The sequence below is a fragment of the Manis pentadactyla genome, chromosome 15 (genome assembly GCF_030020395.1).
Source record: "Manis pentadactyla isolate mManPen7 chromosome 15, mManPen7.hap1, whole genome shotgun sequence".
In the NCBI taxonomy this organism is placed as follows: Eukaryota; Metazoa; Chordata; class Mammalia; order Pholidota; family Manidae; genus Manis; species Manis pentadactyla.
The window spans coordinates 41,543,110-41,554,245 of NC_080033.1; the positions used below are offsets into that span (position 1 = coordinate 41,543,110).

An 11,136-nucleotide genomic window follows, 5' to 3' on the forward strand; every position below is an offset into this window, starting at 1 on the left:
CCCCAAAGGCCCGCAAAATCCTGCCCCCTGTGGCAGAGAAAAACATTTTAATGAAATTCCTATGTGTGTGATGGAGCACAGCTATAAAACTGAAGAAGGGCAATTCGGAAAGAGCTGCATTTTCAGCCAGAAACCTATCCCATAGGACTTTCAGCTAGACTGATTCAGAGCTTGAAGTAGAAGGAAAAGAACTGAGCTGATTTTCCTTTCAAGCTATCCCTATAGTCTGTTGTCTTTCCTCAATGGCCACTGGAGCCTTTGGAGAGGGCTAAGAGGAAAGAAAAAGGTGGAGGGAGGATGCTGAATTAGTTACATCCAGTATAAATTAAAAACAGTTCTGTTCCTAATGATCAAAGAAAGTACATACAGAGATTGCAATAAAAACGCTGAAGGTCATGGCCCCAAAATGACTGAAATGAATGATGTGGATGCCCGAAGGCAATCTTAAAAAACCAATCTGTGTTTTTTCTCCGGCCCGCGCGGCGCGCCCCTCCTCGCCCCAGCGGCAGCCGACACGCGGCTCCTTTCCGTAAGCTTCCCGTGTGCTAGGTGCCGGCCGGCTGTGAGGACGCGGTGGGCAGCGCCAACGGATCCAGTCCAGGATCCCACATTACATTTAGTTGTCGTATTTCCTTCATCTCCTCCAGTCCATGACAGCTCCTCAGGCTTCCTCAGGCTTTTTGTCTTTTATGACCTTGACAGCTTTGAAGAATACAGTTTCCTAGGTCTGACAGCCTTTGTCTTTGAAGTTGGCTCCTGTCCTGACTGCGGAGGATAAGAGATTGAAATCACGAAAGATAAACGTGTTCTTCAGAGAAAAAGAGGAAATCTGTGTACTTTATTGTCGGCTTCCAAAGATTACTAACTTTTATCTGTATCATTAAAATTGAACTGCCTTGGCTAAACTGCTACTCTCGCCTGCTGCTTCCATTATTGCCTTCTTCAGCAAAATAAGGCTCTCTGAAGCCCAAGAATTACAAGAAATAAACACCATTTTAGAAGCCTTGCCACTATGAAACTTAAGCTAAATGTGCTCACCATTATTTTGCTGCCTGTGCACTTGTTAATAACAATATACAGTGCCCTTATATTTATTCCATGGTATTTTCTTACCAATGCCAAGAAGAAAAATGCTATGGCAAAGAGAATAAAAGCTAAGCCCACTTCAGACAAACCTGGAAGTCCGTACCGCTCTGTCACGCACTTCGACTCGCTAGCTGTCGTAGACATCCCTGGAGCAGACACTCTGGATAAATGATTTGATCATGCTGTTTCCAAGTTTGGGAAGAAGGACAGCCTTGGGACCAGGGAACTCCTAAGCGAAGAAAATGAAATGCAGCCAAACGGAAAGGTTTTTAAGAAGTTAATTCTTGGGAATTATTTATGGATGAACTACGTCGAAGTGAACCACAGAGTGAGTAACTTTGGTAGTGGACTCACTGCTTTGGGATTAAAACCGAAGAGCACTATTGCCATTTTCTGTGAGACCAGGGCTGAGTGGATGATTACAGCACAGACCTGCTTTAAGTACAACTTTCCTCTTGTGACTTTGTATGCCACACTTGGCAGAGAAGCTGTAGTTCATGGGTTAAATGAATCTGAGGCTACCTATCTGATTACTAGTATTGAACTTCTGGAAAATAAGCTTAAGGCTGCATTGTTAGATATCAATTGTGTTAAGCACATCATTTATGTGGACAGTAAGACTATCAATAAAGCAGAATATGCTGAAGGATTTGAGATTCACAGCATGCAATCAGTAGAAGAGTTGGGATCCAAGCCAGAAAACTTGAGCATTCCTCCAGCTAGACCAACTCCTTCAGACCTGGCTATCGTCATGTATACCAGCGGTTCTACTGGCCGACCTAAGGGGGTGATGATGCATCATAGCAATCTGATAGCTGGAATGACAGGCCAGTGTGAGAGAATTCCTGGCCTTGGACCAAAGGACACATATATTGGTTACTTGCCTTTGGCTTATGTATTAGAATTGACAGCAGAGATATCTTGCTTTACCTATGGATGTAGGATTGGATATTCTTCTCCACTTACACTCTCTGACCAGTCCAGCAAAATCAAAAAGGGAAGCAAAGGCGATTGTACTGTACTGAAGCCTACACTCATGGCAGCTGTTCCAGAGATCATGGATAGAATTTATAAGAATGTTATGAGCAAAGTTCAAGAGATGAATTATATTCAGAAAACTCTGTTCAAGATAGGGTATGATTACAAATTGGAACAGATCAAAAAGGGATATGATGCCCCACTTTGCAATCTGATACTGTTTAAGAAGGTGAAGGCTTTGCTAGGAGGGAATGTCCGTATGATGCTGTCTGGTGGAGCACCACTGTCTCCTCAGACACACCGGTTCATGAATGTCTGCTTCTGCTGCCCAGTTAGTCAAGGTTATGGACTGACAGAATCGTGTGGTGCTGGGACAGTTACTGAAGTTACTGACTATACTACTGGCAGAGTTGGAGCCCCTCTTATTTGTTGTGAAATTAAACTAAAAGACTGGCAGGAAGGTGGTTATACAGTTCACAACAAACCAAACCCCAGAGGCGAAATCATAATCGGTGGACAGAATGTCTCCATGGGGTATTTTAAAAATGAAGAAAAAACAGCAGAAGATTATTCTGTGGATGAAAATGGCCAAAGGTGGTTTTGCACTGGTGATATTGGAGAATTTCATCCCGATGGGTGTTTACAGATTATAGATCGCAAGAAAGATCTGGTGAAGTTGCAAGCAGGAGAATATGTATCTCTTGGGAAAGTGGAAGCTGCATTGAAGAACTGTCCACTTATTGACAATATCTGTGCTTTTGCCAAAAGTGACCAGTCCTATATGATCAATTTTGTGGTTCCTAATCAGAAAAGGTTGACACTTTTGGCACAACAGAAAGGGGTGGAAGGAACTTGGGTTGATATCTGCAATAACTCTGCCATGGAAGCTGAAATACTGAAAGAAATTAGAGAAGCTGCAAATACCATGAAATTGGAGCGTTTTGAAATTCCAATCAAGGTCCGCTTAAGTCCGGAGCCATGGACCCCTGAAACTGGTCTGGTCACTGATGCTTTCAAACTGAAGAGGAAGGAACTGAAGAACCATTACCTCAAAGACATTGAGCGGATGTATGGGGGCAAATAAAATGCTGCTCTCTTACTTACACTTGTACAGGAGGTGGCGTGGAGGTTTTTCAGTTTGAGAGTTTTAAGCCTCATTGAGCTGTCAGAATTTAAGGTTTATCATTTTAAATACATAAAAAAAGACCCAAAGTGATTAAAATAGCTGTCGAGTCTACTTTAACATAGTTTGCATAGTTGTAGTGAAGCTGAATGAAGTCGGAAAGTTATTGCCCTTTAGCTGTGTTAATTTTAGAGCAAAAATTCTGTTTTTAAAAGTGGGCCTAAGGTATACTTGTTCTCCTTTCACTGTGTCCCACAGAAGTTGGGGCTTTGTGCTGTTGTTGTCATTTGTTTCCATATATTGCTTGATCTCTATTTTAATTTGGTTTTTGATCCATTCGTTGATTATTTAGGAGCAAGTTGTTAAGCCTCCATGTGTTTGTGAGCCTTTTTGCTTTCTTTGTACAATTTATTTCTAGTTTTATACCTTTGTGGTCTGAGAAGTTGGTTGGTAGAATTTCAATCTTTTTGAATTTACTGAGGTTCTTTTTGTGGCCTAGTATGTGGTCTATTCTGGAGAATGTTCCATGTGCACTTGAGAAGAATGTGTATCCGGCTGCTTTTGGGTGTAGAGTTCTATAGATGTCTATTAGGTCCATCTGTTCTAGTGTGTTGTTCAGTGCCTCTGTGTCCTTACTTATTTTCTGTCTGGTGGATCTGTCCTTTGGAGTGAGTGGTGTGTTGAAGTCTCCTAAAATGAATGCATTGCATTCTATATCCTCCTTTAATTCTGTTAGTGTTTCTTTCAGGTGTGTTGGTGCTCCTGTGTTGGGTGCATATATAGTTATAATGGATATATCCTCTTGTTGGACTCAGCCCTTTGTCATTGTGTAGTGTCCTTCTTTGTCTCTTGTTACTTTCTTTGTTTTGAAGTCCATTTTGTCTGATACAAGTACTGCAACATCTGCTTTTTTCTCCCTGTTTTTTGCATGAAATATCTTCTTCCATCCCTTGACTTTTGTTCTGTGCATGTCTTTGGGTTTGAGGTGAGTCTCTTGTAGGTAGCATATAGATGGGTCTTGCTTTTTTATCCATTCTATTGTTCTGTTGTCTTTTGATTGGTGCATTCAGTCCATTTACATTTAGGGTGTCTTTTGAAAGATGTGTACTTGTTGCCATTGCAGGCTTTGGATTCGTGGTTACCAGGGGTTCAAGGTTAGCTTCTTTACTATCTTACTGTCTAACTTAGCTTGCTTATTGAGCTATTATAAACACAGTCTGATGATTCTTTATTTCTCTCCCTTCTTATTCCTCCTCCTCCATTCTTTATATGTTATGTGTTTTATTCTGTACTCTTTTGTGTTCCTTTGACTACTTTTGTGGGTAGCTGATTTTATTTTTTGCCTTTGGTTAGTATTTGGTTGGTCTGCCTTCTTTGCTGTGATTTTATTTTCTCTGGTGACATCTGTTTAGCCTTAGGAGTGCTTCCATCTAGAACAGTCCCTCTAGAATACCCTGTAGAGGTGGTTTGTGGGAGACGAATTCCCTCAACTTTTGCTTGTCTGGGAATTGTTAAATCCCTCATTCGTATTTAAATGATAATCGTGCTGGATACAGTATTCTTGGTTCAAGGTCCTTCTGTTTCATTGCATTAAATATATCATGCCATTCTCTTCTGGCCTGTAGGGTTTCTGTTGAGAAGTCTGATGATAGCCTGATGGGTTTTCCTTTGTAGGTGGCCTTTTTTCTCTGTCTGGCTGCTCTTAATACTCTGTCCTTGTCCTTGGTCTTTGCCATTTTAATTATTGTGTGTCTTGGTGTTGTCCTCCTTGAGTCCCTTGTGTTGGGAGTTCTGTGTGCTTCCATGGTCTGAGACACTGTTTCCTCCCCCAGTTTGGGGAAGTTTTCAGCAATTATTTCTTCAGATACACTTTCTATCCCTTTTTCTCTCTTTTCTTCTGGTACCCCTATAATGCAGATATTGTTCCTTTTGGATTGATCACACAGTTCTCTTAATATTGTTTCATTTCTGGAGATCTGTTTATCTCTCTCTGCGTTGGCTTCTCTGTTTTTCTGTTCTCTGATTTCTGTTCAATTAGTGGCCTCTTGCATCTTGTCCATCATGCTTTTAGGTCCTTCCAGAGATTGTTTTATTTCTGTATTCTCCCTCCCAACTTTATCCGTTAGCTCTTGCGTTTTTCTCTGCAGCTTCATCAGCATGGTTATGACCTTTATTTTGAATTCTTTTTCAGGAGGATTGGTTAAATCTATCTCCCCAGGTTCCCTCTCAGGGGATGTCTGGGTTATTCTGGTCTGTATCAAATTCTTCTGCCTTTTCATGGCAATAGAGGTAGTCATGGGTAGTTGGCGCATGTGTCAGCTGAGAGAACAAAGTCCCTTCCTGCTTGCTCGTCGCCTTTCTCTCCTGTGAGCACAGTGACCCCTAGCGGCTTGTGCTGGGTAGCTGCGCCCTATCGGGGTCTCTGAGTCTGGCCTGGGCGGCTGTGGAGGAGGCTCCACGCGGCTGCTGTGGGTGTGGCCGGTCTCAGGCTGTTGCTCCACTATGGCGGGGCCATGCCAGAGGGGGAACGGGCGGGAGGCTGTTTATCATCGTGAGGGGCCTCAGAGCCACGCTGCCGCCCAGGGGATTAGGGCGCCTGGAGTTCCCTGGGATTCCCAGCTGCTGGGCTGAGTGCGCCGGGACGCTTCCGTCCAGCTGTGAGGCTCCTGTCCCTTTAAGACTTTCAAAAGGCACTAGCTTTTCTTTTGTCCCAGGGGTGCTGGCTGTGGGGACCCGTTCGCAGATTTTATAGTTCCCTTTCCCTAGTATCCAGCACACCATGCAGTGTGTGTCCGTGCTCCAGGTGCAGATGACTGGGGCTGGGTGTTTAGCAGTCCTGGGCTCCCCACTCCGACTCCTCTCCTTCCCCCTGGGAGCTGGGGTAGGGGTGGCGCTCGGGTCCTGCCGGGCCGTGGCTTGTATCTTACCCCTTCCGTGAGGCGCTGGGTTCTCGCAGGTGTGGATGTGGCCTGGCTGTTGTACTGTATCTTCTGGTCTCTCTTTTGGGGATAGTTGTATTTGTTGTATTTTCAAAAAGATGTATTATTTTGGGAGGAGATTTCCACTGCCCTACTCACGCCGCCATCTTGGCTCGTCCCTCATACTTGTTCTCCTAAACACAAATATTTAATGTTGAACATAATAAATTGGAGTTGGAGTAGAATGTAGTTTAAAGAAATTTGCAGCTTCCATTTGTCTGTTGTCTTCCTAGTTCAGAAGAAACTTCGATATTAAGCATGAAAATAGTGTGTATTAACACTATTCAAAGCAGAATGCTGCAGGGTTTCACAGTTTTCTTCCAACAATTTATCTTGAAGGGACAATTCAATTGTAATATAATAGAATTCAGTAATACCTTGGAAGCTGTTTTAGGATTCATAATCGTTGCATAGGTTAGACATAGAAACGTTGTAATATTGTGAATAATTACAGTGCCTGAAATTAGATAAAAACCACAAATACACCAAAAAAAATCTAAGGTATTTAAAGGGAAATTGAACTGCTTTTGTTTTTGAAACTTGCAGGTCTAAAATCAGTAACTATGATTATTGGAATGACTTAAAAGTAAAGTACATTTTAAAAAATGCTGAAAATTGCCATTCTAGGTTTGTTCAAAATAAAAAACTGAGACCAAGAGTAAAATGATAGAAAGTTTATAAAATTTCAACAGGAAGCATTTTCTTTTAGAAAAGTGACAAACTCGTAAGTATTTAGAATTACAACCCTTGCACAGCACTGAATCTGGGAAAGGATGTAGACTCTGAATTTGAATTTATCTTTGATAACAGGGATTGATTTTAAGACATACTTCTATTGAATTAACACTTGTAATTTAAGGTCCATTTGCTGTTGCTGATTTGATTCTTGATCAGTAGTTTGTATTTCAGAAAGCCTTTCATTTTGCTTTAATTTTAGCGAAGCGGGTTATAATGAATGACTTTCCCAATATCTTGTTTGAATCCTTGCATGATTCATGGACTTGGATGAGTTTTGGGAAGTTAAAGGGAAAAACACACCATTACCACTTTTTTCCTGTTTGTGAGAAGATTTTAGAAACTGGAAATGCTAGATTTGGAAAAAGAGAAGTTACTCGATACGGGACTGATTTGTGCAGTAACTTGGCACATGGGCTTCTTTTTGAATCTTTAATTAAAATCTGGGATTATATATCCCTGAGAGATACTCACTCTTGAACCACAGTTACTGTAAAGCAAAAATTCTTAATACTGTCATTCTTTGCACTTTTTTCTTAGTCATTTTAAATATATACATATATATATGTGTGTGTGTGTGTGTGTGTTGCATACATTGCTTTGTACAGATATGGGCCACTACTGCAAAAAAACACATTCTTTTTGCTCTAAAATATTTATAAAGAATATTTAAATGTTATGTATATGGTGGTAAAAAGGAAAAATATACCTGGTGTTACTATAAGCAAGAATGAAGGTTTTTGTAAAGATTTCTGTTCAGTGTTTTGCAGTGTAAAATTCAAGGCAGGTTGTCCCTGAAGTTCTGTGTATTGTGAGTATTCTCATTCCTCCCAACTTGCTTTTGAAAAGTGAAAAAAAGCGTTGTTACCAAGTAGACTACTGTTCAGCTTCTACTGTTCTGGCCCACTGGTGATCCTTTAAGGATGATTTCCTTAGACTTTTTCAATATGTGATTTTTTTCCCCATTTGGATGGTGATTTTTATGTGTGAGTGCATACATACTCAGATATTTGCACCCCCACCACTCCCATCTCCCAGAAGCTAGAACACTGCCAACTAATCTGTTGTACAGGTCGTTTAGAAACACATGATTAACACTTACGGTTGGGTGCTGCTAATTCTCTGCAAAAATCCAAATATTGTTACGGGACCAGGGAGATGCCACTACCCCTTGATTTTTCATCTAAATATACATATGTTTATGTAAACAGATCTTTCCATATTCATAGTGACTTTTCAAGTATTTAAGCTTAAAGATTTTAATCCTACATTTTTATACCTGTTAAAATTGTTCACTTTTATTATTATATGTCAGCCATCAAATAAAGTTGTACTTAAAAAATTCAGTACAATTCTGTACATTTCTAAGTTGAACACTTGTGACTTTTGCTCTAATTACATGAAAGTATCTTGCCTTCTGGACATTTGTATTGATTGCTTTTTCTTTTCCTAGAGTGGAGATACAATTGTATAGCTTTACAGAACTGAGACACAGCTGAATGATGAAAAAAGTCAGAAGTTAAGGACAGTAATGTTTCTTTGGACATAAAGACTAACTAATGATCCTTGCCTTTATTTTCCTGGTAGCATGACAAATGCTTCTGAGGTAAAAAGATGAGAACAGGTCAAAGATTGTGTGGTATTTGGTATTTGGAGAGAAAGATTTATTTTTTCAAATGTAGTGACAGAGTAAAATATTCATATTTATACTTCTGTTAAAATGCACGATCGCAAGATTGTTTGTTTTTGTTTATTCTTGATGAAAAGCTTTGTTCTTGTTTTCAAGTTTGCACTCAAATCTTAAGAAATAAATCCACCCATGTTATCAAAAAAAAAAAAAAAAAAACAATCTGTGGTAGGATCCTGGGCAGGGAAAGCCAAAGGGTAGATTTGGGGATTGGTCAATTTGATCATCCTTTCTTTGACTCCACCACCTCTGCTTCTGTTCTAGAAAAGAAGTGACCCCAATCATTCATTCTTTTTTCTCTTTTGCACTCCCCAACCCCCACTCAGCTCTTATACTTGACTTTGTCCCTCCATAAAAATTTCTCCAACAAAAAAATAATGATAAGAATATTTCCCTATCATTGCCTTAATTTATTTTAACTTTTTTTAACTTAAAAAAATTGAAATATAGCTGATATACAATATTATGTTGGTTTCAGATCTATAACAGTGATTCAATAATTATATACATTACTAAATGCTCACCATGATATATGTAGTGGCTGTCTGTCAACATACAAAGATATTATAATATTATTGACTATATTTCCTATACTGTACTTTCATCCCCTTGCTTTCATTTATTTAATATATATTCATTGTGTATTTACTATATGTAGGACTCTGTACTAGGTGTTGGGAATATACTATTAAATACAACACACACAGTCCCCTGCCATCACGGTGCCTATAGTCTCTGGGCTTTGAATTATGGCACTCTCTCACACATTACTTCATTTGATCCTTTTAATGACCTTTGAAATAGCCAAGATTTCTGTTTACATTATATGCATAATAAAATTAAGTTTAGAGGAATTTGAGTGAATTACCTCAGATCACATAGCTGATCAATAGTGTAATTAGGACAGTCACATAATTTTATGAATTCCAACACAGTGGCCTTTCTGCCACATCATGTCACTTCCCTAAGATCCGAGGTTCAAAGATATAATATTTAAGCTGTTCTTTTAAATAGCACCTAGACCAATTGTATCATTCACATTTTGGTTAACTTTTACTATACTCAATAATCCTTCTTCCCCATTAGCAGATATTATTGATCATCATAAATGAACTTTATCCAAGCAATTCATGATCCCATGATATTTATTTCAATAAATTATTCCTAGCACTTAATACAGACTAGATTATTTTTATTGTGCATAATTATCAGACTATTCTCCATGTTTTGCAGCAAGCCCTCCCTCATAAAGATAATAAACAGAAATTGGAAGTAGATCATATACAACTATTAAAGGAAAATATTGGAAAGCTTAATCCCAATAGATTTGGACAAATAATAAATGAAAGTAATTTTCAAAACTAAAAGGAAGTAATGTCAAGAAAGGCAGCAGAGAGAAAAGAACACTGGCCTGGAAATCAAGAGAGAGAATTTCCAGTCTTGGTTTAGCCAACTTTGGGAAATTCAATTCTCTTTCCAAGCTTCAATTCCCTCAATTAAGGAATTAAATTTTAGGTACCTTCTGTATTCTTTATCCATTATTTTAAATCTGAGTTAAGTGGACAGTGATCCTGGAGAGACTGCGGAAGGCAGAGTAATGCGCCCCTCCATAGTGCAAAGCAAGAAAAATGTTACATATCCACTGAACCCTTGAATTGGAGTACATCTGTTCCACTATTGAAACGATTCCCCTTTTCCTCCCTTCAGGTCGAGAATGAATCCTTCATGCTTCTTATGGCATTAGCTTTAGAAATATAATACCTTTCTAAACAAAACAAGACAAGGATTATGATCTAATTTTGGTTTTTCAGCTTAGAAATGACAATACACTGCAAATTTTTAAGGCCCATCGTGAAAGGTTTTCTCCCAATTGCCTTGTATCCCTTTCAGCACAACAGGCAGATAATGGCTCATAATCACCATCCAATTGATTTTGAGAGTATTTCTTTATGGGTGAATAGAATGAGTGGGCAAACATCCCACAGGGCTAGGGAAAGATAGCCAAGGGAGTGCATAGATCCAGGAGTGAGACAGCCAAAGGGGCAGATGAGCTTGACAAAGGGTCAGCCTTCTCTTAACAGTCTCTGTTAGATCTGCTCAGTTCTGCCCTTCAGATTTTCTCTGGCATTGGCTGTAACAGTTCTCCCAATTCTTCATTTCCTACACTCCTAGAATGGTGTATACCAGGTTAGTAATCACTTGGTTAGTGATTACTAGTTGCTCCCTGCCTGCTTTCTGAAAGTGTTTTGTTGAGGGAATACAGGAATTCAACATTTGCTTCCACAACCTTAGAGATACCAGTCTCTAAGCATGAAAGAACCAAGGATTTATGAGTTTATCCAATGGTGGGCTAAAAATTCAAATTTTTCTTTTGTTACAAAAGTAGTCTACTGTTTAAAAAAAAGAATTGAACAGAGAATTGAACACCTTGGTTTTCTACCCTAAAGTGACTAGGCTGTGACATTTCAGAATTTCTTGAGGGCAAAGACAACTTGCTGTTGGCTCTAGAACCCAGTTGCCCCTTACTCCCCTCAGGGAGATATTCTATT

The 11,136-nt window shown here is 39.4% G+C and overlaps 1 protein-coding gene across 1 annotated transcript; it reads left to right on the forward strand.

Annotated features, from left to right (window-relative positions):
- Positions 1 to 471: 471 nt before the first annotated feature.
- LOC130681080 (long-chain-fatty-acid--CoA ligase 4-like) lies at positions 472 to 3,167 on the forward strand. The gene is made up of 2 exons (XM_057493248.1): positions 472 to 831; positions 1,124 to 3,167. Exon 2 carries the CDS (start codon positions 1,334 to 1,336, stop codon positions 3,146 to 3,148), a length of 1,815 nt encoding a protein of 604 aa, XP_057349231.1. The 5' UTR covers positions 472 to 831; positions 1,124 to 1,333; the 3' UTR covers positions 3,149 to 3,167.
- Positions 3,168 to 11,136: the final 7,969 nt, after the last annotated feature.

Coding starts and splice junctions, on each gene's coding strand:
- LOC130681080 (XM_057493248.1), top strand. CDS start 1,334: ATGCAGCCAAACGGAAAGGTTTTTAAGAAGTTAATTCTTGGGAATTAT.